General features: G+C 50.6%; 3 protein-coding genes across 5 annotated transcripts in view; all 3 read left to right on the top strand.

Moving 5' to 3' along the window:
- The first annotated feature begins 858 nt into the window (after positions 1 to 858).
- Positions 859 to 14,866, top strand: LOC111520815 (PHD finger protein 12). The gene is made up of 10 exons (XM_026451987.2): positions 859 to 1,025; positions 3,013 to 3,177; positions 6,127 to 6,285; positions 6,896 to 7,691; positions 8,938 to 9,063; positions 9,799 to 9,942; positions 11,253 to 11,351; positions 12,460 to 12,542; positions 13,126 to 13,264; positions 13,599 to 14,866. Exons 1-10 carry the CDS (start codon positions 948 to 950, stop codon positions 13,931 to 13,933), a joined length of 2,124 nt encoding a protein of 707 aa, XP_026307772.1. The 5' UTR covers positions 859 to 947; the 3' UTR covers positions 13,934 to 14,866.
- Positions 14,867 to 17,219: 2,353 nt separating this feature from the next.
- Positions 17,220 to 23,468, top strand: DHRS13 (dehydrogenase/reductase 13). Of its 2 annotated transcripts, none has more exons than XM_023183945.3 (5): positions 17,220 to 17,503; positions 17,620 to 17,738; positions 19,035 to 19,158; positions 19,349 to 19,660; positions 22,361 to 23,468. In XM_023183945.3, exons 1-5 carry the CDS (start codon positions 17,377 to 17,379, stop codon positions 22,810 to 22,812), a joined length of 1,134 nt encoding a protein of 377 aa, XP_023039713.1. In that variant the 5' UTR covers positions 17,220 to 17,376; the 3' UTR covers positions 22,813 to 23,468. The 2 variants fall into 2 exon arrangements, with proteins under 2 accessions (XP_023039713.1, XP_023039715.1); XM_023183947.2 differs by having other exon boundaries at positions 17,360 to 17,519.
- FLOT2 (flotillin 2) overlaps positions 22,816 to 27,468 on the top strand; it is a 24,913-nt gene continuing 20,260 nt past the window's right edge. Inside the window, exon 1 of one of the 2 annotated variants that reach the window (XM_023183943.2) lies at positions 22,816 to 23,722. In XM_023183943.2, the coding sequence (XP_023039711.1) occupies positions 23,674 to 23,722 (49 nt within the window). In that variant the 5' untranslated portion in view covers positions 22,816 to 23,673. The remainder of the gene's footprint in view (positions 23,723 to 27,468) is intronic. The other variant, XM_023183944.1, reaches the window with a different exon arrangement.

Genomic DNA, 27,468 nt, shown 5'->3' with positions numbered 1-27,468 from the left:
GGGTTTACGCCATTCTCCTGCCTCAGCCTCCCGAGTAGCTGGGACTACAGGCGCCCGCCTCGTCGCCCGGCTAGTTTTTTGTATTTTTAAGTAGAGACAGGGTTTCACCGTATTAGCCAGGATGGTCTCGATCTCCTGACCTCGTGATCCGCCCGTCTCGGCCTCCCAAAGTGCTGGGATTACAGGCTTGAGCCACCGCGCCCGGCCGCTAGTGATTTTTTAATGAAGTAGCCTCTCTCTTTTAAGAAGTAGGAAGATCAGAGCAGAGTTCACTGTTTTCCCCCAGTGAGTACTGAACATTGATCATCCCTGCTCTGACAGCCACTTTAGCTGTACTCCAACTAAACATTCACTTTCCCACAAGACACATTCTTCTTAGAAAAGAGAATAATGGAGAACCTAATGGGAGCCCCCAAATCCATCCATCTTGCTTTTTTTTTTTTTTTTTTTTTTTTTTTAAGATAGAGTCTCGCTCTGTAACCCAGGTTGGAGTGCAGTGGTGCCATCTTGGCTTGCTGCAACCTCTGGCCTCCTGGGTTCAAGCGATTCTCCTGTCTCAGCCTCCCGAGTAGCTGGGATTACAGGCGCCCACCACCACGCCCGGCTAATTTTTTGTATTTTTAGTAGAGACAGGGTTTCCCGTGTTGGTCAGGGTAGTCTCGATCTCCTGACCTCAGGTGATCTGCCCACCTCGGCCTCCCAGAGTGCGAGGATTAGGCGTGAGCCATCGTGCCAGCCCCATCCATCTTTCTAATCATGAGTGTAATTGAATCACCGGAGGAAGATGTGGGAGAATGTTAGGATTAAGAAGACGAGGCTATTCCACCGGTCAAGAGTTAGTTTGAATTTTCCTTTTCTTGCCACAGAAATGGCCTACATCTCTATTTTGCAGGAGTTGCCGCGTGGCTCCTCTCATCCAGTGTGACTATTGCCCTCTCCTGTTTCACATGGACTGCCTCGAGCCGCCGCTCACTGCCATGCCCCTGGGCAGATGGATGTGTCCAAATCACATCGAACATGTAGTGGTAAGCACAGCAGTGTCCATTCAGTCCTCAACAGGCATAGCTGGAGCATGGACTGATTAGTAGAAAGCATATTAAGGTCAGCTTGGTGCCAAGTTTACCACATATTTACCAAATATTTGACATATTTCAGCTATGCTTTTTCTCACAATGTTTTGTTTCGGCTACCCACACAGACTTAACTCACTAGTGCTTTGCTGTTTGTAAGTGACTTCTAGAGAGAATTAAGCAGTTGATGTTATAGCCCTAAAAGGGGAATATATTAGATCCAACCTTAAGGAAATAAATCGTTGGCTGTCGGGGTACATGTGTCCCAGGCACCAAATGAAGTTCAGTAAATAAGCTGTTGAATGAATAATGGTGTGAAGGTTCCTATTGCTTTATCTTCCAAGAGTCTTGGGTTTATTTTCCAGACTGAGGCTAGAACAGAGCTGTCACTTGCTATCTCCAAAAGAAGTTTAGGACATCTCTTTATAGGCAGTTAGAACAGTCACTCACAAGATTGAATGGGAGAGAATTTGAGGAGGAGGAGCTCCCTCATAAGAGCAACCTTCCAGATTAAAAGGGCTACTGCTTAAGACATTGTCAAATGATGATAACCATGGAATGACCCGTTGGCCTTCATGGCAAAGTGCTGCTGACCTTACACTGAGAGGAACCTCCGTTAAAGACTTGCACAGGGTTAAAGATTTGCACACATGGAAGAGAAGAGTTACTTTGTGTTCTTTTGACTCATGCCACTCAAAAATTTTTCTAGGAGGAAAATCTAGTCTTGTTTTGCTTCCTTGTATCTCTCCTTGTCTTGTTTTGCTTCCTGATGAACTGGAAAAAAAATGACCATAAGCAGTTTACCCAAATATGAAACTTAAAGAGCAGCTTTCTAGCAGTTGACAACTTCTTGGTTACATTTTTACTAGCCACTGAAAGGTTTTTCCTGATTTATGAATTAGGAAGCTGCCACAACAGGTCCTTTCTTTTGAATTAAAATGTAGGGGCCCAGATGTAGAAGAGGAAAAGTGGCATAATTTCTGTATACCAGGCCGGGCGCGGTGGCTCAAGCCTGTAATCCCAGCACTTTGGGAGGCCGAGACGGGCGGATCACGAGGTCAGGAGATCGAGACCATCCTGGCCAACACGGTGAAACCCTGTCTCTACTAAAAATACAAAAAACGAGCCGGGCGAGGTGGTGGGCTCCTGTAGTCCCAGCTACTCGGGAGGCGGAGGCAGGAGAATGGCGTGAACCTGGGAGGCAGAGCTTGCAGTGAGCTGAGATCCGGCCACTGCACTCCAGCCTGGGGGACAGAGCAAGACTCCGTCTCAAAAAATAAAAAAAAAAAAAAAAAAATTTCTGTATACCTTCTGTATATTATTGCAGAAACTCTTCTTTCTTTTCTCCCTTTGGCCTCTAAGAGCAATCCAGGGTTTTCCCTTCCGGTAGAGGAAGACTGATATCAAGATGGGTTAACTTATGCTCCTTGGTACCATGGAGTAGGAATAGAGCAGAGCACACAGAGTTCTGGTTCTGACCCAGTTGTCAGCCAAGCTCCTATGTAGAACACAGTCCTGCTTTTCCTGTGAGAGAGGCCCTTGCTGGGAAGGGAGTCTGGGTCTCTTAAGGGTCAAAGCATATGTCTCCTCTGAAACCTGTGCTGCTATTAGAGGACCCTGCAAAGGCTTCTCTGAGCTGGAACAGAAGACTGTCAGAGGCTGAATTTGGAAGGGCACTTCTTGCTTGATTTCTCCTGCCTTCCTTAAGGCTCTCTAGGGAGCAGGAACATACTGGCTTTCTTCCACTGGACTGGGCAGGGCTGAGTAGGAAGTCTCGTCCATGTTCCCTTGCTCTCTGACAAGAGTGCTGACATCCTGGTCCCTAATTGAGGGAACCCATGTGGCCAAGGGCTTCTAGTTTTTAAACGCAGGGAATGGGATTAACTGGGACAGGAGGTGCCTTTTGAGGCTCACCACAGGGTTGTGTCTGCTTTGTCCCTAGCTGAACCAGAAGAATATGACACTGAGCAATCGGTGCCAGGTGTTTGATCGTTTCCAGGACACCATTTCGCAGCATGTCGTCAAAGTGGACTTCCTGAACCGAATCCACAAGAAGCACCCCCCTAACCGGCGTGTGCTCCAGTCAGTCAAAAGAAGAAGCTTGAAGGTAAGTCACAATCAGGGACAGGCAAGATGGTGGTCTGCCTGCCATCATGGGTTAGACAGAGGATCACTGTCCCGGTTTTACAGGCAGGGAAACTGAAGCCCCAGAGATGTGTTTGTGGTATCTAGTGAGTAATGAATGTGACCTTCATTTTAATACTTGGGGATGATGGTCAGGATTATGAGGGCCAAACCTCAAGTTAGCCTTCGAAGACTACCAGTGTCTAGTTTTCCAAAGGATAAGCACTCTTCAGCCCATCCCACCAAACCCAAATGTGCTCCGTTGTTACTGCCACCCTCACCTAATGCTCATTCTATCTGTTTCTGTTGGATGGTCTCTGTCCATGAGGCAAGGTAAAGGTGGGGGTGATTAAGCAGAAAGAGCCACGTGGAAGGTGAAGAGCTAATCCCAGCTCAGGAACTTAAGCGGAAAATATCTAAAGGAAAGTTAAATCTGTTTTTCCAGGCTGCTGTTAATATATCACCAATACTCCAAATTGTAGCATAGCTGTAATAATACCTAACATTTATATGCACTTGACATTGACCAAAGTGTGTTTACAGAGACTGACAGAAAAATTTCCCTTGAAAAGCATTTGGTGGTAGTGAGGATGTTTTTAAACCATTCAGTCCCCTCATTCAGTTAACCTAGAGGGCCCAGCACTATATACCCATATACAAACTTGTTTTTCTCTTTTGAAATGATCCCACAGTCTTATGTGCTAACAGAAACCAGCACTTCTCAAGTATGACCACTTGGTGGCAGCCACACTTTAAAATGAATCACCCACAGTGGCTCACGCCTGTAATCCCAGCACTTTGGGAGGCCGAGGCGGGTGGATCACCCGAGGTCAGGAGTTCGAAACCAACCTGACCAGCATGGCGAAACAGGCAGGTGGATCACCTGAGGTCAGGAGTTCGAAACCAACCTGACCAGCATGGTGAAACCCCATCTCTACTAAAAATACAAAACATTAGCCGGGCGTTGTGGCAGATGCCTGTGATCCCAGCTACTCGGGAGACTGAGGCAGGAGAATCATTAGAACCTGGGAGGTGGAGGTTGCAGTGAGCCGAGATCACACCATTGCACTCCAGCCTGGACAACAAGAGTGAAACTCTGTCTCAAAAAAAAAGAAAAAAAAAAAATCAGTCACACTGTTGCCATTACCTTCATTGGGTATCAGCCCTAACAAGATGCTAACTGTTGAAAACTGTATAACAAACTTAACTGGGCAAATATTTACACGTCAGTGGAGGCACAGATTTTCCAAAACTAGATTCAAATATTTTGGTGATGGATGATATTAAAGGTAGTATGCCTCATCTTAGTGAAACAGATCTAAAAGTAATCCAGACTGTGTAATTCACCGTATAGATTTGTCAGAGAACATGGCTGCTGAAGTGAACAGGCCAGGAGACCTTGATAAAAATCCTGTTGTTGTATATTGCTCCTCCCCGCTTTTTAAGTGTTTGTCTAGTGAGGAAACTCAAAGGGCATGAGTTACCTGCAAAGCATTTTGTACTTGGACGGTTTGAGAATGAAATGAGGACCGTAGCACCATAGAACATTGGTGAAGAACCCCAGCTCTCTCCTGCTTGATTCTAGCAATTCAGGAAAAATCTGCTGAGAACTTTGTATCTTGGTTGTGAATTTCTCCTCCACTTAGCCCTTCACTCTTCCCCAGGGGTAGCCTTAGACTACTCCACTGTTCCTTTCCTCTTCCTCTCATTCCTAGGTGATCTCAGAAAGCCCATGGCACCAGCTAAGGCCATCACCAGTCCATGGTGATGACTCTCAACTCCATATCCCATGCCTTTCTCCTTATATCCAGACTCATATCTACTTGCCCATCCCACAGATATCTCAGGATGAACCTCACTAAGACCAAAAGTCTTCTGCCTCCACATCTGCTCTGCCTCCTGTGTCTCCTATTACAGTAAATAACAATGATCACTACTCAGTCCCTCAGACCAAAATTCTGGGAACCATTTTCAGTTTGTCTTCCCTTGTCTACCATAAGGATTTTGTCACCGAATCGGTTGAGTCTCTAGATGTTTTCCAAATCCACAAAGGGCTATCACATCTCTATGCCTTACATGCTTCTCCCCCTCCCTTATTTTTCCTTTATCTGCCTGGAAGATCCTTCTCAATTTCCAAGTGTCAACTCAAATACTGACTTCCTATAAAATCGTCCCTAATCCCAAATTTCTGTCCCCCAAACTAAAATAAGCACTCTTTATGTTTTTAATAGTACCTTAGACATGTTTCTATTCTAGAACCCATTACCTTGTGTTATAATATTTCTGTATTTATCTCCCCACTAGACTGTGAGCTTCTTGAGGGCAAGTCTTAAGTTTTATTCATCTCTGGATCTCTAGAACTTGGAAGAGTGCCTAGACACGGGAGGTGCTCAATAAGTGTTGGTTGAATGTATGAATGACTCTTTGTTTGTGTGGCTCTTTCATTCTTACATGGTGTGATTCAGAGTGTCTTCTGTTTTTGTTGCACAAAAACGTCTGTAGTTGTTTCATGAGTCGTGAATGAATGGATGAAGGAAACTAACATTGATTGAGTGCTTATCATGAGCCAGGCCTCATGTCAAGCATTTTTCTGCCTCAATGACTGCTCACCCACTCCCAAACTTGACACTGAGCAATAAGAACCCAGAGTACCACTCTGAAGCCCTGTCCATTGCCAGTCTTACACCTTTCAGGCTGAAGCAGAAGACAGCACGCAGTGGTTTCTGTGTTCTGCAGGCCTTAGACCTTGATGAAGAAAAGTGGAGGTCCCACCTGCTATTTCCATTTCTGAGCTTCCTTTTCCTCAGTGGACCCCAGAGTGGATGGTCCCTTGAGCACCAGCACCACAGACAGAACAGCATACCAGGGCAGAATCAACTGGACATGTTGGAACTGTCTCCCTCTCCTTCCTCCTCCTGTCTATCCTGAACAGGTTCCCGATGCTATAAAATCTCAGTACCAGTTTCCACCCCCTCTCATTGCACCCGCGGCCATTCGGGACGGGGAGCTGATCTGCAATGGGATCCCTGAGGAATCACAGATGCACCTTTTGAACTCTGAGCACTTAGCCACCCAAGCAGAGCAGCAAGAGGTGAGTGAAGGCAGGGCTGGAATTCCAAATCCAATCTTCCTTCCATGTCACCACAGCTGTTATCGGAAGTAGCCTCAGTGTCATTCTCATTCCAGTCCCCACCCACCCTCATCCTAACCCCTCAAGAGTTGAGTATTCCAGGGGGAACCTCTGACTCAAATCCCAAAGGCAAGTAAGAGATCTACAAAGGCAACTGGTCTCCTTCTCTCCGTCATTACCCCAGTGCACTGTGAGATGGTCAAATCTATACTGTAGAAAGAGATGAGTAGACCCATAGAGAGGTTAGGTGATAGTACTGGACATACCACAGGTGCTCGGGGTACTTGCTGAATATTGGTCACAAGTAAGCCTTAAAGGCAGAGTCAAAATGCAGATCCCAAGCTCTGTTGGCCAGAGGGAGTGTTGCCTGCTGAGGGTACCCACAAGTCTTGCTTGGGAATGGAAATGGAATTCTATGAGGAGTCAAGCACACCCTTTGTGAGCATTTGCGATGGGACCTTGGAAACTGCTTGTCAGCCCTGCTGCAGCCCTGACCACTGTGGCAGGAAGGACCAGCGCCTCTCAGGCCTCTCACCCCCGTCTCCTCTCCTCTCCTCTCCTTCCATTGCAGTGGCTCTGTAGTGTTGTTGCGCTCCAGTGCAGCATATTGAAACATTTATCTGCTAAGCAGATGCCTTCGCATTGGGACTCTGAACAGACAGAGAAGGCTGATATTAAGCCTGTTATTGTGACTGACGGCTCAATCACCACCTCCCTGCAAACAGCTGACAAGACACCTACACCTTCCCACTACCCCTTGTCCTGCCCCTCAGGGATTAGCACCCAGAATTCCTTGAGCTGCTCTCCACCCCACCAGCCCCCAGCCCTAGAGGACATCGGCTGCAGTTCTTGTGCAGAAAAATCCAAGAAAGCCCCTTGTGGGACTGCCAATGGGCCAGTGAACACAGAGGTGAAAGCTAATGGCCCACACCTCTACAGCAGCCCTACTGATTCCACGGACCCCCGGCGACTTCCAGGCGCTAACACCCCCCTACCAGGCCTCTCACACCGGCAAGGCTGGCCCCGGCCCCTCACGCCACCAGCGGCTGGGGGCCTTCAGAACCACACCGTCGGCATCATTGTGAAGACAGAGAATGCCACTGACCCCAGCTCTTGCCCCCAGAGGAGTTTTGTTCCTGTCCCAAGCCTGCCCCCTTCCATTCCCAGCTCTTGTGCCAGCATCGAGAACACCAGCACTTTGCAAAGAAAGACTGTCCAATCACAGATAGGACCTCCGTTGACAGATTCAAGGCCACTGGGCTCACCCCCAAATGCCACCCGGGTGCTCACTCCCCCTCAAGCAGCAGGAGATGGTATCTTGGCCACAGGAGCCAACCAACGATTCAGCTCACCAGCGCCGTCATCAGGTGAGTGCTGCTCAGCCTTGGGGTAATTTGGAATAATTTTATGCTCTTTCTGGCAAATAAGACAAGATTCCAAAAGCACTTATATCCCTGTGAATACTTCAGAGGACTTTGGCCTCTGTATTGTTTGTCGTACTCCCGTTTCCGTAATAGAAGAGGAAGCACATGTTAACTTGTCCCGTTTATAGATGGGACTGCTTAGACTCTGAAAGCTTCAGTGATTTCCTTAAAATGACCTACGGAGTCAGTGGCAGGATTGGAACCACAGCCCAGGTCTCCTGATTCCATCCCACACCTTCCAGGCCTAGGCCCCTGCCTGTTTTGTTCTGTCACCTTAAAGGAAGGCAGGGTGCTCTCTGGAATTACTGTGATCAGCCTGAGGTTCTGCGTGATGGCCTCAGTATTGTCAGATCCGCACAAAAGAATGGATTCATGCTTGATGCATATTCTCAAAGTTCATCTGATGGACTTCCGTGTCAGGAAGCAGGGATAGACAGCAGCACTGTCTTTCAGAGGAGCTGTAGAGTGGGATGCCCACAGGGGTTGGTCTAGCCCAGAAGCTTGCCCTCGGGCCACATGCCAAAGGGCGGTCCTTTAGGTCTGTACTTGGCCTACTATGGACCTGCTCTCTCAGCTGTCCCCAGACAGCACTCAGGACCTTGAGGTTGCTGACCCCGGCATCTGAACCAGGTTTCAGATGCTGCCGGAACCCCCTGTGGTCTCTCCCGTCTGAACTGAAGCCGGCCTCCTAGTCAGCTGGGAGTCTCGGTAACCAGGTGATTGTGATTTCTCTGCATGGGGGCCCCTGGTCCCAGGATGGCCCCACTCCCAGGCTGTTTTCCTGTCTCTGTTTATCGCTTAATACCAGTGTGGGTCGATTTTCCATGCTGTGAGTCATATTTCAGTAGGCAGGAATTATAAGGGCAGGCACCACTTATTTAAAAGTAGAGGCAGCAGGGAGGTGGTCATGGCCCAAAGAATGAAGCTGCCCCACCACTTTCCCCAGAGCAGTGGATTTCAATGATTCCCAGTGCTCTGGAGACTCCTGCGTGCCCGGGTGCTTTGTCATTCCATCTGCCCTTCCTCACCACACGTTTTTAGCTCTAGGAGTTCCAGAGCCTATGGGTTGAGAATCAAGAAGGGAACATCACCTTGGGTCCGAAATCCAGACCTGTCTCAGCAGTGGGGGATTGGACCGGTGGGTTTCCCTCAGGCGACGTAAGTAACAGTCTTCCTGCTCCGTCCCCAGATGGCAAGGTCAGCCCCGGCACGTTATCCATAGGAAGCGCTTTAACCGTACCCTCTTTCCCAGCCAACTCTACTGCCATGGTGGACCTCACCAACTCACTTCGAGCATTTATGGATGTCAATGGAGGTGAGTGAATGAGCTGCTGCTGTTCCATCAGTTGCTATGTTGAAGGTGCTATTCCTATACAGCATTCAGCTCATTTCAGAAAGGGAGGGAAGGAGCACCTGATCCCAGAGGCCTAGGGGGAGATGGGAATGAGGAGTATCCTTTTAGATAGGGGGGTGGGGTGAAAAAGAAAGCTCCTTCTCTAGCTGCCTTCTACATGTGCATATACACATAATCAAAGATGGAGGGAGGACAGAGCCAAGCTGAACCAGTGAGACGAGAACAAAATCACTTTAGGCAGATCACCTGGATTTGCAGAATAAAACTAGGATCCTCACTCCCAAAGGAGGGACCTCATCTGTGGGAAACCCCCAAAGTCCAGGAGAACAGGGACAGATCTTGATCTCTGTGAACACAAGGTGGGTAGAAAATTCAAGTCTCAATATCAGACATCCAGGCCCTCCCCCACAGACAGGCAAGTGGTTTATTCCACTGTGCCGTTCTAGGAGCACTATTAAAATCAATTCACCCAACTGCAGGAGGCAGCTGCACAGGCTGCATTGGGACCCATCTCACTGCACATAGCAAGTGAAATGCCCAGCTGCAGATCCTGTACGCTCTATACTCAATGCTGTTTGAGTAAAAGTTACTTGACTGGATTTTAGAAATGCTGAACTATTTGCTCTGTGACCCTGATTTGCTTCCACATTCCACTTCCATCTCAGCGGCTTTTTAATCTTTCTCTTTGGCTAATAGAAATCGAGATAAATATGCTGGACGAGAAGCTGATCAAGTTTCTGGCCTTGCAGAGAATACATCAGCTTTTCCCCTCCCGGGTCCAACCTTCACCGGGCAGTGTCGGGACACATCAGCTGGCTTCTGGAGGGCACCACACAGAAGGTGCGCATGTACACACCTGTCACCACATCATCAGATCTCCCCTCTACGTGTGCGAATGGTCACCTTGCCTCCATGGAGAATCTGAGCTTCCAGTATCTCAAACCTTCTTGTGTGCTTTTCATGGGCTTAATAAAGCACCATGGTTTTTTTCTGAAGAGAGCAGGAACAAGATGGCAACCACAGCTTTCTTATCAGACTTGGGAAGTCTGCTGTAACTTTCTTTCATATTTAAGTCCACTTCGAGACACAGCAAAGCAGCTACCAGTAGCTTTGGGTATATGTAGTGTACTTTCTGCTTACTTGCTTTCAAATATTTGAATTAGAAGGGCTTCCCGACTGAGTGCCGTGGCTCACACCTGTAATCCCAGCACTTTGGGAGGCTGAGGTGGGAGGATCACTTGAGCCCAGGAGTTGGAGACCAGCCTGGGCAACACAGTGAGACCCTATCTCTACAAATAATTTTAAACTTAGCCAGGCATGATGGCATACACCTGTAGTCCAGCTGCTTGGAAGGCTAAGGTGGGAGGATCGCTTGAGCCTGGGAGGTCAAGGCTGCAGTGAGCTATGGTTGCACCACTGCACTCCAGCCTGGGCGACAGAGTGAGACCCTGTCTCTAAATAAATAAATAAAAATTTTTAAAAGAATGGCTTCCCAAGAGGGAACTTGTCAAGTTCAAGGTGAGAAATAGAGTAACAGTAGGCCAACCTTCTGGAAATTTTCTCCGAGTGGTTAACTCTGTTTCAGGTATGTTTGAGCATTGGCCATTAAAAGCCTTGCTGCTTCAAAGTGTGGTTCCAAAACCAGCAGCATCAGCAGCCCCTGAGAGCTTGTTAGAAATGCAGAGCTCAGTGCATTGGTTTTTTGCCTATTTTTAAAGAAAACAGCAAAAGAAATGCAGAGCTAAGGCCCCTCCTCAGACCTGTTGAATCAGAATCTGCATTTCAACAAGATATGTAGGCGATTCATATGCACATTAAAGTTTGAGAAACACTGGTCCATGCCGTCTGTTTTTCCATGTTCTCCCTATAGTACCAGCTAGAATATCCCAGATTAGCCAACCAGGAGCCCAGGAACTTACTTCTCTGACTGTCTTCAAAGATGGTCCTCTGCACCCTGTGTTGGAAATGCTGTGGTTGGGGAGAGAAAGTCTACCCTGCAGCAGCTCAGTGTTGGATGTGAGTTTGGAAAGATGAGTCATCCAGCGGGATTTTCTCCAGGCCATGAGCCAAAGGTCCAGATTTTGTTGGTTTATGTTTGGATCACAGGATCTGAGTTTCTGAATGATCCTATTCCTATGTTTGTCTTGTAGTGCAAAGAAAGGAGGTACAGGCCCGAGCTGTGTTCTACCCCCTCTTAGGGTTGGGAGGAGCTGTGAACATGTGCTATCGAACCCTCTACATCGGGACAGGTGAGCCAGCCAGGAAGCTGGGAGAGACACTGAATCTGTTCAGCCCTAAAGACTGATACCCTTACCCACAGAAGTTAGAAAGGGGTGAGGGAAGTCCTTTCCAGAATTGACTGCTTTAAACCAGTGGATAGCTAGACAAGAGAAACTAAGAATAGAGACAATCAGCCGGTCACAGTGGCTCACACCTATAATCCCAGCATTTTGGGAGGACGAGGCAGGAGGAACACTTGAGCCCAGGACTTCGAGACCAGCCTGGGCAACATGGTGAAACCCCATCTCTACCAAAAACAAATACAAAAAATTAGCTGGGCACATGCGTATAGTCCCAGCTACTTGGGAGGCTGAGGTGGGAAGATCACCTGAGCCTGGGAGGTCGAGGCAGTGATCCTGTTCATGCCACTGCACTCCAGCCCAGGCAACAGAGTGAGACCCTGTCTCAAAAATAAAAGAGATGATCAGTTCCTTGTCTTCCCTTGTTCAGGCCCTTTTGCTTTGTCTTTGCCCAGTATTGCATCAGCAGAGATGAAAGTCAGCTCTGACTACTGCCCAGGGAGGCACTTTAAACACTGTAGGGAAGAACCCAAGGAGAAGGCAGATGCTTTGTCCCTGGTGGTCTTTGAAAGAGTGATAGGCTCACACATACCCAATCTTCAGTTAGCCCTGTATCTGTTTTTTGTTTTGTTTTGTTTTCCCTAGAAGTCCTAGAGACAGATAGTTCTATATCTGGTACAGAAGGACAGACAGATTAATCCTTACCCTAGAAACTTCCCTTTCTTTAAGGTGATATGATTTTCTAGGCTCTGCACCCTCTTGTTGTATTTTCATAGAAATATCCCATCCTCTTCAGTAGCTCACTGTTCCCTTCTGGGTAGCAGCCACATGTTCTAAAGCAGATCAGCTGGCAGGGACAGCTGTTCTTTATCAGGAGCTTGGAAAAGACATCAGTTTTTGTTCAAAAATAAAAGGGGAGGGCCCTGAGCTACTCACCCTTGAAGTTTCTGGTAGTGCCAACCCAGAAGCTAACTCCCTCCCTGTCTCACCTCCCCGACACATACACCTTACAATCTGTTCTCTGCCTTCCTTTTCCTCTACTCCTGCCACCTTGCAGGAGCTGACATGGATGTGTGCCTTACAAACTATGGTCACTGTAACTACGTGTCCGGGAAACATGCCTGCATATTCTACGATGAGGTGAGGGCTGGAGATGCGGTGGGAGGGAGCTTCCCCAACCTAAGGCCTCTCCCACTTTGTTCAGTGCCCTGAGGGGAGGGAAGAGGGATTGGGAGTCCTCTCCTTTTCTTCCCTCCCTGTCATTCCTGGAGGAGGACAGTCTTGATGTGAAACAGCATCCTACCAGGGGTACCTGCTTCACGGCAGCAGGGCTACCATTTTTCCTGAGGTTAGTCACAGGCACAGCAGAGGGAGCCTACCCTAAAGCAGGGGAGGGGACCAGCGTAGAAGGAAGCCAAGCCCTGTGGATGTGTCCCTGTGAATTTCATTATCATCACGGGCCAGTGAGTATCACACCAAGAGGAGCAGTGCTGAGAAGGCAGAGTGAAGGAGGATTGGGAGAGTAGGGGGTGTGGGACACCGGAAGGAAGGCTTCCCTGAGGAGGTATCTGCAGCCCCCTTCTGAAAGGACAGGGGCCATGACTGGGGAGGCAAGTAAGGGCTCCCTAGGCAGAGCAGCACGGCCTTCTCCATATGTCCTCTCCCCCTAGCCCCAGGCCCCACACAGCCGACCACACATCTTATCTCCCCTCCTCCTCCTCAGAATACCAAACATTATGAGCTGTTAAACTACAGTGAGCATGGGACAACGGTGGACAATGTGCTGTATTCATGTGACTTCTCGGAGAAGACCCCGCCAACCCCCCCAAGCAGTATTGTTGCCAAAGTGCAGAGTGTCATCAGTAAGTTGGAGCAGAGGTCTGTGGCCACAAAGCTGAGGCCGCAGTCAGGGTGGTTCTGACTTGCTGCCCATGGTCTGTCTCTTGCCTTCCTAGTCCTATTGACCAAGCTCTACTTCCTCATGGGCCCAGGCCCCCAGAGAAGCAAGTGCTGAGTACCCCCATGTGTGTACACACCTGTGGGGACTTCAGACTCCACCAACCCTTTCTGAGCATCCTTCATCTGTAGTCATGCAGCAGTTGGAATGGGGAGATGCAGGAGCCCAACCTTGGCAAACAGCCCACATGGGTTGGCTGCTCACTGTTCCTCTTCTGTGACCATCCCCCTTTTTCCCAGGGCGCCGCCGGCACCAGAAACAGGATGAAGAGCCAAGTGAGGAGGCAGCCATGATGAGTTCCCAGGCCCAAGGGCCGCAGCGGAGACCCTGCAATTGCAAAGCCAGCAGCTCGAGCTTGATTGGGGGCAGTGGGGCCGGCTGGGAGGGCACGGCCTTACTGCACCATGGCAGCTACATCAAGCTGGGCTGCCTGCAGTTTGTCTTCAGCATCACTGAGTTTGCGACCAAACAGCCCAAAGGCGATGCCAGCCTGCTGCAGGATGGGGTCTTGGCCGAGAAGCTCTCTCTCAAGCCCCACCAGGGCCCTGTGCTGCGCTCCAACTCCGTTCCCTAGGACTGGCAGCTACCCCGCCACTGGCCTGTACACCCACCCAAGACTCCTGCAATGCAAAAATGTACACAAACCAAGCCCGGGTGTTTTCTATACTCTACCAGAAACGCTTCAACTACAATCTTTGCATGAAATGAAGAAAACCTTTTGACTGTTTTTTAAAAATCCTTTTTCTTTCCTCAAGTTCTAGGGGGCATTTGCACATATATTTGTACTCAACATTTCATGGGAAAGCGGCAAACCCGAGCTGAGGAACAGCGTGGGCAGGGAGGGAAAGACCCATGGTCTGGACACTTCCTCCAACACAAAACCCTTCCCCACCCGCCTACTACTCCCTCCCCCTCGCCCGCCGTTGTAAAATAATCAGAAACTTGTTCTATTTTGTGGCAGTGACAATAGTTTTATATTAAAAGAAAAAATACAGTTTTCATACAGCAAAATCTATACAATATCATTGTTTTATTTAATATAAAGATCGCTACCCACCTTCCTTCCATGGTTCCCACCCTCCATGTTATTTTCCCTTTCTGCAGCGGTTGCACTACAGGTAGCTACTGTGTATTATGGACAAATGAGAAATGAATTCTTTTTCTGGCTGTCCATCTGTTTTATTTCAAATAAGGAAAAGTGTATTTGGATTTTGTGTAAATACATCTAGTGATGACATTTTTTCAATGTTTTTAAAAACCGTGTACAGTACTACATGTGGTAGAGCGTTTTCTCAAATTGTCTATTGTAGCAAAAATGTTTTTGTCGTAAACCTGTTTTGTCTCCTTTTTTTGTTCTCTTGCCACTTCTCTCCTCTTCTTCCTGCCCCTGGTTCCCTCCTCTCCTCCCACCCCCACAACCAGTACCAATGTACATAGTAATTGTAATGTTTTAGACTTTACAGAAACTTTCCTGTATTCTGTATATAAAAAACAAAAATACTTCAAATTGTGTTTTCTGACTGTCTGTCCTACCTGTCATCACCCTCAGAGGAGACCCTCTTTTAGATCTGGGTCTAGCAGGTGGGGGGCCTTTTGAACAGGTCTCATTCCCATAGGGAAGTTGGGGAGGGGAAGTGTTGGAGAAAAGTGAGCCAGGGTGGATGGAGGACAATGGAAGGACATGGGTGCGTCTGCTGGCCGCGGGGGCTGTTTCTCCAGAGAACCCTGACTGATAGTGGAATCCAGTCTTGACTTGTCACTTCTAGTCATGTGATCTGCAGTCATGCTTCTCTACAACTGCTATTCCTCATCAGAAAATGAGTCTGCTGCATTACCTTAACTCTTAAGTCCCGGGAACCTCCATTAAACCAAATTCCATGCTTTCCTCCCAGATCTTAGTGAAAAACTCTGCAGGAAGTATTCCTGAGGACAGCCTCCTCAGCTGGAGAGCACCTCTGTGTATATTCCAGAACTGTTTGTGTAGGTGCATCTGCTTGTGTGTCAGGATTTTGCCTTAGGGATAGAGAATGAATATTCTATCCCCAGCCTCATCCCACAGCATCTACAATGGAAACCCGAATCCTCAGTGCAGCTAAATAGGAAACTGGCCCTGGAATCTGAGGTCTGTCCCTGACTTTCATCTGCCCATCTAGGCTTCATCACTCTGCTCCCGGTGTCCTGATGGGCTTTTTGAACTCCCTAAGGACAGAAACTTGAATATCTTCCGCTCAGAATTTCCAAGTCTAACTACACTGCTGGGCACACCATAAGTACCAAATACCAGGTTCTAGGTTGTACTGAATTTCTCAGGCAACGGCCTTCTGCCCTGGAATACCCTTACCCATTCGTTCCTAGCTGGCCCCACCCTTCTTGCCATCATGGTCACTTGTAACTGAGTGATGGAGCTTCTCTGCCTGTCTCTATCACCTGTGAGAACCATTCCAAAGGCAAATTTCCTCCTGAAAGGCAGTCATAGATTTTACTGTCTATCTCTTCCGGCTTCCCTTCAGCCATGGAAGGCACTAGTGGGGCTGAGGTAGGGAGATACAGAGGGGCAATGAAGGAGTGAATTCTGACACCCCTCAACTGCCTGTGCCACCTTGAACAGTGTCCCCTCTAGCCTGTGTGGGGAGGAACAGGGAAGAATCCTAGAAGCTGGAGGCTGGATGTGAAGATTAAAAAATTGAAGGATTTGGCCCAGTGCGGAGGCTGACACCTGTAATCCCACCACTTTGAGAGGCTGAGGCAGGTGGGCCACTTAAGTTCAGAAGTTTGAGACCAACCTGGCCAACACAGTGAAAACTCATCTCTACTAAAATACAAAAATTAGCCAGGTGTGGTGTCACACACCTGTAATCCTAGCTACTCTAGAGTCCGAGGCAGAAGAATTGCTTGAACTCAGGAGGCGGAGGTGGCAGTGAGCCGAGATCATGCCACTGCATTCCAGCCTGGGCAACAAGAGCGAAATTCCATCACAAAAAAAAAAAAAAAAAAAAAAGACAGCTGGACATGGTGGTTCACGTCTATAATCCCACCACTTTGTGAGGCTGCTGAGGCAGGCGGATCACCTGAGGTCAGGAGTTCGAGACCAGCCTGGCCAACATGGCAAAAACCCCTCTCTACTAAAAATACAAAAATCAGCCAGGTGTGGTGGCGGGGACCTGTAATCCCAGCTACTCAGAAGGCTGAGGCAGGAGAATCACTTGAACCCGGTAGACAGAGGTTGCAATGAGCCGAGACCGCACCATTGCATTCCAGCCTGGGCAACAGAGGAGACCCCCCCCAAAAAAAAAAAAAAAAAAAAAAAAAGGAAGGAAGGGAGGGAAGGAAGGGAAGAAAGAAAAGGATTTGTTCCTAGAGGGAAAAGCATCTAGGACTAGACTCAAAGACACACGTGTATTCATGTACACACCTGACTTCAGAAGGGAGGGACTGTGCTACATACACCTCGAGTAAACATATGGAGATATTCAAGCACATGCATTGGCAGAGACTACAAATGCAGGCACATACCTGGAGGGACTCTGCCGGAATGCACACAAACACTTACAAGGTGCTTACATGGTCTCACAGGATCCAGAGGCACGTACACAACCCGAAGGGTGATCCTAGGGACCATGGGCATATACACACCTGGAGGTCATTCACATAGAAGCGTTGTAGGTGCATGCACATACCTAGCATGCACTCCCAGGGTGTCCGTGGACACTGACACCTAGGTGTTCACACAGGCACACACCTAGGGGGCGCTCCCAGGGCCCAAGTGCACACACGCACCTCAAAGGTGTCCACACAGGCACACGCCCCCAGGACGCCGACGCACGCCTAGGGGGCGCTCGCAGGGCCGGCGCGCACCCGCACGCACACACACCCCTACCCAGCCTCCTGCCAGCCTCCGCCTTCGGAGGCTGACGCGCCCCGGCGCCGTTCCAGGCCTGTGCGGGGCGGATCGGCAGCCGCCTGGCGGCGATCCAGGCCGGCGCGGGGCCTGGGCGGGAGCCGGGAGGCGCGGCCGGCATGGAGGCGCTGCTGCTGGGCACGGGGTTGCTGCTGGGCGCTTACGTGCTTGTCTACTACAACCTGGTGAAGGCCCCGCCGTGCGGCGGCATCGGCAACCTGCGGGGCCGCACGGCTGTGGTCACTGGTGAGTGCGGAGGCGGGTGAGTGCGAGCTGGCGGGGCGCGCGGAGGGGAGGCCGGGCCGGCGGTAGCAGCAGCCCGCCAGGCTCAGCTCAGCTCGGCTCGCGCCCGCGGTCCGCAGGCGCTAACAGCGGCATCGGGAAGATGACGGCGCTGGAGCTGGCGCGCCGGGGAGCGCGCGTGGTGCTGGCGTGCCGCAGCCGGGAGCGCGGGGAGGCGGCTGCCTTCGACCTCCGCCAGGTGAGAGGCAGCGGGGGCGCGTGGGACCGTGAGCTGAGAACCCGCCGGGACACAGAGAAGCCAGCAAAGGGGCTGCGGAGGATCCGGGTCCAGGGAGGAGAGTGCGGCGCGGGCGGCTGAGCGCGAAGAGGGAGTGCACGGAGCGCCGAGGTCACCCGAGGAAGGCGCACCAGAGCCGAGTGGGGGAGGGGCTTCCTGAAGGCCGGAATTGCAGTTCTGAGACGTTTAAGCATCAGTAGAAGTTGGGTTAATGATTAGTAGGAAAGGGAACAGCAGAGGACACAGCATAAGCAAAGGCCCTGATGTAAGAGAGTTGGACTGATCTGAAAAACTGAGAAAAAGATTTAATGAGGCTGGAGCACAAAGTATGAGGAAGATGGGCAAATGAGGGGGCTGGAGGCCCTTCTAGAGCCTATTGAGAAGCTTGGATTTTATAGATTGGGCAGCACAGACCAGTGGAGACCATAAACGGCCCTCAGTAGGCTCCGGACTGTCAGAATAGCCTTTGGAAGGAACCCCTTTGTGGCTGCGTGGCGCTTGGAGTGGAGGGGCAAGAGCGGGCGAGAGGAGACCAGTGAGAAGTCTGTTACAGATTTTGGGGTAAATGGTAATGGGGAAAGGAGGCGATAATAATAGCAAGTACCTACCCAGTGCTGCTGGAGTGTATTTTACACATGTTAACTCCTTTCATTCTCACAACAGCTCGGTGAGATTGGTGCTGTTATTATTATTCCCTTTATGCAGTGAGAGAACTGAGGCCTGGGCCGGGCGCGGTGGCTCAAGCCTGTAATCCCAGCACTTTGGGAGGCCGAGACGGGCGGATCACGAGGTCAGGAGTTCGAGACCATCCTGGCTAACACGGTGAAACCCCGTCTCTACTAAAAAATACAAAAAAGCTAGCCGGGCGAGGTGGCTGGCGCCTGTAGTCCCAGCTACTCGGGAGGCTGAGGCAGGAGAATGGCGTAAACCCGGGAGGCGGAGCTTGCAGTGAGCTGAGATCCGGCCACTGCACTCCAGCCCGAGGGACAGAGCGAAACTCCGCACCCCAAAAAAAAAAAAAAAAAAAAAAAAAAAAAAAGAGAACTGAGGCCAAAAGAGATTAAGTATCTTGCCCAAGGTCACACTCTAGTAAAAGGCAAAGTCAGGATTTGAATCCACACACTTATCTAGTAAACTCTAAGATGTAGGGGCAGATTTTATTAAACAGTAGGAGATGAACTCTCAGCATTTGGTTCCTGGGGAGAGGGAAGAGGATAAAGATGCCTGGTGACAAGCCCAGCCCTTGCCGCTCCACAGGAGAGTGGGAACAATGAGGTCATCTTCATGGCCTTGGACTTGGCCAGTCTGGCCTCGGTGCGGGCCTTTGCCACTGCCTTCCTGAGCTCTGAGCCACGGTTGGACATCCTCATCCACAATGCCGGTGAGGGGCAGCAGGCCCTGCGGGGTGGGGGGTGGCGGGTGGCCAGGGGCAGCTGCCCCCTCCAGCGGAAGCCCTGCTGGGGCCAGTGGACACATGGGAAGGATGCCCCCTACTCCCATCTCATAGATAGGGATGCCAAGGCTGCAGAGCTCCTTCTGGAGCAGCCACTTACATCTAGCCTCTGCCCCAGGGATCAGTTCCTGTGGCCGGACCCGTGAGGCGTTTAACCTGCTGCTTCGGGTGAACCACATCGGTCCCTTTCTGCTGACACATCTGCTGCTGCCTTGCCTGAAGGCATGTGCCCCTAGCCGCGTGGTGGTGGTAGCCTCAGCTGCCCACTGTCGGGGACGTCTCGACTTCAAACGCCTGGACCGCCCAGTGGTGGGCTGGCGGCAGGAGCTGCGGGCATATGCTGACACTAAGCTGGCTAATGTACTGTTTGCCCGGGAGCTTGCCAACCAGCTTGAGGGCACTGGCATCACCTGCTATGCAGCCCACCCAGGTGAGGTCTGGTTCTTCGGCTTCCGATTCCCCTCTCCTTTCCATGCCCCATCCTGTGCCCCCCACCCCCCCTACCACCTCCCCACCCCCAATCCCTCATTGAGTCACAGAATCTCAGAGCAGGAAGGAAGCATAGTCCAAGGAGAGACCTGTTCCTTGCCGATCTTGGAACCAGGCTCTCCTGGTTTAGGTTCTTCCTCTCACAGCACAAGCCTGGGTGCTGAGCCCTGGGGGGTGTATGGCCATGAATAAGACCTGGATTCCCACCCCCAGGAGCCGTCTGCACTGACTGAACTGATAATGATGATGATGATAGCTAATAATTTTTCATTCATCCAAGAAGCATTTACCAAGTACCTACTGTGTACCCGGCATTATTTGTAGTGCTGGAGATATAGCAGTGAACAAAACAAAGACCCTGCCCTCATAGAGTTTGCATTCTAGTTTGGAAGCGAGGGAGAGAGCCAATAAATATATACAATGAGGGGTGGTGATAGAGTTCTCTGAGAAAAGAGGAAACTGGGCGAGGGGCAAATGGAATGGGAATATGGTGTGGCAGTCAAGGAAGACATATCTATAAAGGTGACATTTGAACAGAAGCCTGAAAGATACATGGCTCACTGGGGAGATGCCCAGAAAAAGAACAGTGCAAATAATAAGTGCAAAGGGACCAGAAGCGGTGGCTCATGCCTATAATCCCAGCACTTTGGGAGGCCGAGGCTGGTAGATCACTTGAGGTCAGGAGTTTGAGACCAACCTGGGCAATATGGTGAAACCGCATCTCTAGGCCAGGTGTGGTGGCTCACGCCTGTAATCCCAGCATCTTGGGAGGCCGAGGCAGGCGATCACAAGGTCAGGAGTTCAAGACCAGCCTGACCAACATGGTGAACCCATGTCTCTACTAAAAATACAAAAATTAGCCAGGCGTGGTAGCGTGTGCCTGTAATCCCAGCTACTCAGGAGGCTGAGGCAGGATAATCACTTTAATCCGGGAAGTGGAGGTTGCAGTGAGCTGTGATACCACCACTGCACTCCAGCCTGGGGGACAGAGCAAGACTCCGTCTCAAAAAAAGAAAAAAGGCCGGGCGCGGTGGCTCAAGCCTGTAATCCCAGCACTTTGGGAGGCCGAGACGGGCGGATCACGAGGTCAGGCGATCGAGACCATCCTGGCTGACATGGTGAAACCCCGTCTCTACTAACAAATACAAAAAATCTAGCCGGGCGAGGTGGCGGGCGCCTATAGTCCCAGCTACTTGGGAGGCTGAGGCAGGAGAATGGCGTAAACCCGGGAGGCGGAGCTTGCAGTGAGCTGAGATCCGGCCATTGCACTCCAGCCTGGGCGACAGAGCCAGACTCCGTCTCAAAAAAAAAAAAAAGAAAAAAAAGAAAAAAAAAACCTGTCTCTACTACAAATACAAAAATTAGCTAGATATGGTGTCTGCCACCTGTAGTCCCAGCTATTCAGGAGGCTGAGGCAGGAGAATCGCCTGAACCTGGAGGTGGATGTTGCAGTAAGCTGAGATCTCGCCACTGTACTCCAGCCTGGGTGACAGAGCGAGACTCTGTCTCCAAAACAGAAAAAAGTAAGTGCAGAGGCCCTAAGGCCTGGTGTGCTTGAGAAAGGCTAATGTGGCTGGAACAGAGTAAGGGGGGAGAGTGGCAAGAGGTGAGGTCATAGAGAGGCACTGGGTCCTGTAGGGTTTGGAGGGAGGTTCACTATAAGCATTCTGACTTTTACTCTGAGTGAGATAATTGGGGATCCAGAGGCACACTTTGTCTTATGCAAGAGGTTATACCAGGATAACAAGATCTGCCATATTCATATTACCATACTGCATTTTAGATAGTCACTGCCTAAAGCTCGTTAGTAATTATAATAGTGATGATCACAATTAACCTTTATTAAGCCTCTATTATACTCCATATCCCTAATGTCCAAAATAGTGGCTGGTGTACTGCAAGTACTTAATAAATGCTGGTTAAACAAGGAACAGGACTTGAGCTAGAAGAAAAGATGAAGAGAGACTGAGAATTGTTTCAGGCATGGGACACAGCATGAACAAAATCTGGGATGTGAGGTGAACAAGCAGTTTGGATGGAAGGGAAGAGGCTTCATGCAGGAAATGAGTGAAGTCACCTCGAAGAAGTCCTGAATGCCTGGTAAATACTATCCTGGTTCCCTTGAAACCAGATTCTGTCCCTATTCTTCTTGCTCTGTTCTATTATTATTATTATTTTTTAAAGAGACAGAGCTGGCGGGGCGCGGTGGCTCAAGCCTGTAATCCCAGCACTTTGGGAGGCCGAGACGGGCGGATCACGAGGTCAGGAGATGGAGACCATCCTGGCTAACACATCAGGTTTAGTGAAACCCCGTCTCTACTAAAAACTACAAAAAACTAGCCGGGCGAGGTGGCGGCACCTGTAGTCCCAGCTACCTGGGAGGCTGAGGCAGGAGAATGGCGTGAACCCGGGAGGCGGAGCTTGCAGTGAGCTGAGATCCGGCCACAGCACTCCAGCCTGGGTGACAGAGCGAGACTCCGTCTCAAAAAAAAAAAAAAAGAGACAGAGCTTCACTATGTTGCCCAGGCTGATCTCAAACTCGTGGGCTCAAGCGATCCTCTGCTCCACCTCCCGAGTAGCTGTGACTATAAATGCACACCACTGTGCCTAGCCCAACTCTTTTCTTTCTTCCTGCCTACAGGGCCTGTGAACTCGGAGCTGTTCCTGCGCCATGTTCCTGGATGGCTGCGCCCACTTTTGCGCCCATTGGCTTGGCTGGTGCTCCGGGCGCCAAAAGGGGGTGCCCAGACACCCCTGTATTGTGCTCTACAAGAGGGCATCGAGCCCCTCAGTGGGAGATATTTTGCCAACTGCCATGTGGAAGAGGTGCCTCCCGCTGCCCGAGATGACCGGGCAGCCCATCGGCTATGGGAGGCCAGCAAGAGGCTAGCAGGGCTTGGGCCTGGGGAGGATGCTGAACCCGATGAAGACTCCCAGTCTGAGGACTCAGGGGCCCCATCTTCTCTGAGCACCCCCTACCCTGAGGAGCCCACAGTTTCTCAACCTTACCCCAGCCCTCAGAGCTCACCAGATTTGTCTAAGGTGACTCACCGAATTCAGGCTAAAGTTGAGCCTGAGACCCAGCTCTCCTAACCCTCGGGCCAGGATGCTTTCCATGGCACTTCATAGCCCTTGAAACCCTCGGATGTGTGCCAGGCCATGCCCTGGACACTGATGGGTTTATGATCTTGACCTCCATGGTTACTTTCTGGGGCCCCAAGCTGTGCCCTGGACATCTCTTTTCCTGGTTGAAGAAGTAATGGGTGATTATTTCTTCCTGAGAGTGACAGTAACCCCAGATGGAGAGATAGGGGGTAATATGCTAGACCCTGTGCTTCTCGGAAATTTGGATTTAGTATTTTCAGGCCCCACCCTCATTGATTCTGATCAGCTCTGGAGCAGAGACAGGGAGTTTGCAATGTGACGCACTGCTAACATTGAGAATTAGTGAATTGAGCCCTTTGCAACGGTCTAGCTAGGTAAATTACTCCCATGTTAATGAGGTTGAATAAGGCTCCCGAGCTAAGGGACTTGCCCAAGGTCTCACAGTGAGTAGGAGGAGGGCCTAAGATTTGAACCCAGGGGTCTGAGGCCAGGGCCGACTGCCGTAAGATGCGTGCTGAGAAATGAGTCTGGGCAGGGCAGTTGGTATCGAGGTGCCCCATGGGAGTAGGGGACGCCTTCCGTGCGGAGGCAGGGCTGGGGCGATCTGTATCTGCAGCCCCTTGGAATAAAGCGCGTTGACCGCCGAGGCTGCGCTCGCTCCTGCCTCAACCCGCCGGCCCCGCCCTCCGCCGCCACACTTCCGGCGGGGCTGCGACCACAGAGGGGCGCGGGCGAGCGGGCGGCCGGCCGCTGGGGGTGGCGGGATAGGCTGGGCGCGGCCAGCGCTGCGGACCCGCTGCTGCTCTCCGGGTCTGTGCGGTCCTGAGGGCCCTCCGTGCCGCCGGCGCCATGGGCAACTGCCACACGGTGGGGCCCAACGAGGCGCTGGTGGTTTCAGGTGAGGGGGCGGCGAGGAAGGTGGGCGCTGTGGAGGGTGCTCGTGGTGGGTGCGGGGCTGGGGAGTGCACGGGGAAGAGCTGGGCCTGAGTCCACCGCGCGGCGCAGGGCGCTGGCCCCCGGGCGGTACCTGAGGCCCCTGACAAGAGAGATCCCCTTGTGCTCACGCTTTCCTTGCTGCGCACCCTCCCGCTGCGTGTTTTCCTGTGTTTATTTGCTTCTCCTCCCCCTCCCCCTCCCTAGGCGGGGCCTCCCCGCCGCTCCACCGTGTGGTTGGGGGTCCAGAACTGAAGCCGTGGGGTTCCAGGAGGGAGGGAACTAGTGGTTTCGGGAACGCAGAGGTTTGGCTGGATTCCAGAGCCCGGGATTGGGGGCGGGTCGCGCAGCCCTGGAGGGCAGGTGCCTGTATGGGGAGGGGCCCTGAGACGGAGGTCCTTTCTCTGGGCACAGACCCGTTAATTCCAAGCACGCTGGGGCTTGTTGGGGATTACCGGCACTGCCCGCCCAGGAGACGCGGGTGGGGCCTCTACAGGTTGGGAAACCCGGTTCTGGGCTGTGCAGCTCGGGATTGCAAAATGCTGCAAGTTCCATTATTTCTGTCTAGGTGGGGCATGGGGACTGCGGTACTGGGGAAAACGAGCCGATTTGAGATTTTATATTTGGGGTGCTTTGAGAAGCGGCTGACACCTTGCAAGCCACCAGGTTGTGCAGCTCTTGACTCTCAGGAGCTGGGGGAGGGGGGTCCTGGTGCCTGACAGCTTGGAGACCTGGAGCTGGAGGAATTTCTCATGTCTGTCTTCCCACTCTCAGTGCTGATTTTTTTCAGCCTGCGTACAAATTTGGTAGAACTGGTTACTGAAGAGGTAGAAGGGGATAGAAGCCCTGAGCCAGGCCTTATAGCTGCCAACCCTTGGAGAGGTGTGATAAATCCACTGGGAATTTTCATTCCAAAACATGGCTTCAAGTTCACTTTGGGTCTTAAAATCAGTCTCTCCACTGGGACATCCGCAGTGTGTGGGAGATAAGTACCCTACCCCCCTGAAGACCAGAAATAGCCTTGGGGGCAGAAGGGAGACTCCCAGAGAACACTGAAGCCAGACTTGCTCGTCTATATGACCTGGACCTGTCTCCCAGTCCACACCCTTAGAGAAGGATTTTAGAGACCAGAATCTGCACTGCACTTGTTTTTCTTGTGGAATTTCCTTCAGGAAGCCCAGACTCTGAGAAGACAAAAGCTACAATTCCATCCTTGTGATGGGACTGAGCGGCAAGAAGAGCCCCAGAGATGGGCTGCTCTGTGCCTTCCAGTTACTGAGAACCTGGTCTTCAGAACAGAAGTCAATGCACTGTTAGCTTCAAAGCCCTTTTAGGGGTGGGAAGAGGAGGTCATGCTGAGAACTGAGAATGCTGGAGTCAGGGAAGCAGAGAAGGTTGGGGGTGGCGGATAATGCCTGGCACAATGATACCTTGGGATTTGAGATGATCAAGCTGAGATCCAGCTCCCTCTTGCGTGTGGACTCCTGAGAGAGCAGAGCAACTGCTCCCGCCCCTGCCCCTACCTGTCTACCTTGCTCCTTGGACCTGCATCTAAGACCAGAGGCATCTCACCTAGCCCAGTTTCAGAAGGAGGATGCTAATACATCTCATGGTCATCTTTTTCATCCTTTCTTTTTTGTTTTTTGAGACGGAGTCTTGCTCTGTCGCCCAGACTAGGGTGCAGTGGCCAGATCTCAGCTCACTGCAAGCTCTGCCTCCGGGGTTTACGCCATTCTCCTGCCTCAGCCTCCCGAGTAGCTTGGACTACAGGCGCCCGCCTCCTCGCCCGGCTAGTTTTTTTTTTGTATTTTTAGTAGAGACGGGGTTTCACCGTGTTCGCCAGGATGGTCTCGATCTCCTGACCTCGTGATCCGCCCGTCTCGGCCTCCCAAAGTGCTGGGATTACAGGCTTGAGCCACTGCGACCGGCCCTCATCCTTTCTTATTATCTAACCTCCCTCCTTCAGTTTGTAACATAAAACTTTTTTCTCTCTACTTTTGAAAATTTTAAAGGGGAATCATTTTCATTTGGATGGGGTCAGGGTGGGGATAAGGGGAGAAAAGCATAATTTTATTTTCACTCACCCTAACTGAAATTTAGTGTTTCCTGTGATTATGAATATTGGCAACAATTCATGATAGTATTAGCAGAAATTTTCCTACTACGCTACAGTTATTGCTGGTACCTTGAAAATGTGTTGGCCGGGCGTGGTGGCTCATGCCTGTAATCTCAGCACTTTGGGAGGCCGAGATGGGAGGATCAGCTAAGGTCAGGAGTTTGAGACCATTCTGGCTAACATAGTGAAACCCTGTTTCTGTTAAAAATACAAAAAATTAGCTGGGCATGGTGGCGCGTGCTTGTAAGCATCTCAAAAAAAATAATAATTTACATTTTGAAATTAAATAATTACATTTTGAAATTAAGCTAGTAATTAGATTTACCACTAGATCTTAATATTTAATGTATTGGGCTGGGCGCGGTGGCTCAAGCCTGTAATCCCAGCACTTTGGGAGGCCGAGACGGGCGGATCACAAGGTCAGGAGATCGAGACCATCCTGGCTAACCTGGTGAAACCCCGTCTCTACTAAAAAAAAAAAAAAAATATTTAATATATTAATAAAGAACGACATATTACCATATTGCACATTTGGTTTTAAATTTTGATAACTGAGGCCAGGAGTTTGAGACCAGCTTGGGCAAGGTTGCAATCTTCTGTCTGTAGCAGTACTGTGGCCGGATCTCAGCTCACTGCAAGCTCCGCCTCCCGGGTTCACGCCATTCTCCTGCCTCAGCCTCCCGAGTAGCTGGGACTACAGGCGCCCGCCACCTCGCCCGGCTAGTTTTTTGTATTTTTTAGTAGAGACGGGGTTTCACCGTGTTAGCCAGGATGGTCTCAATCTCCTGACCTCGTGATCCGCCCGTCTCAGCCTCCCAAAGTGCTGGGATTACAGGCTTGAGCCACCGTGCCCTTGATAACTTTCAATATAATTTCTTATATATTTATTTTATGAATTTATAAGTACTCTTGGCCAGACTAATTCCTGTAATTCCAGCAATTTGAGAGGCTGAGGCAGATGGATCACTTGAGGCCAGGAGTTTGAGACCAGCTTGGGCAACATGGCAAACCTCTGTCTGTACCAAAAAAAAAGAAAAAATTAGCCAGGAGTGGTGGCACATACCTGTGGTCCCAGCTACTCCGGAGGCTGAGGTGGGAGGATCACTTGAGCCCAGGAGGCAGAGGATGCATTGAGCCAAGATCACACCAGTGCACTCTAGCCTCGGCAACAGAGTGAGACCCTGTTTCAAAACATAAATAAATAATAAATATTTTTGAGGAGGGGTCCTTAGGCATTGCTGGATTGCTAAAGGGGTATGTGGCTCAAGAAAGGCTAAACTCCCTAGTAGGATAGGGCCTTTTTTTTTTTTTTTTTTTTTTGAGACACAGTCTTGCTCTGTCACCCAGGCTAGTAGAATGCAGAAGCATGATCACAGCTCACTGCAGCCTCGACCTCCCAGGCTCAAGCAATCCTCCCACCTCAGCCTCCCAAGTAGCTGAGACTGTAAGTGCATACCACCACATTCAGTGTTTTTTTTTAAAAAAAAAAAACAAAGTTGGCCGGGCGCGGTGGCTCAAGCCTGTAATCCCAGCACTTTGGGAGGTCGAGACGGGCAGATCACGAGGTCAGGAGATCGAGACCATCCTGGCTAACA

The sequence above is a fragment of the Piliocolobus tephrosceles genome, chromosome 16 (genome assembly GCF_002776525.5).
Source record: "Piliocolobus tephrosceles isolate RC106 chromosome 16, ASM277652v3, whole genome shotgun sequence".
Classification (NCBI taxonomy): domain Eukaryota; kingdom Metazoa; phylum Chordata; class Mammalia; order Primates; family Cercopithecidae; genus Piliocolobus; species Piliocolobus tephrosceles.
The sequence above is the reverse complement of the archived record's forward strand: the minus strand, read 5'-3'. Positions and strand labels throughout refer to the sequence as shown.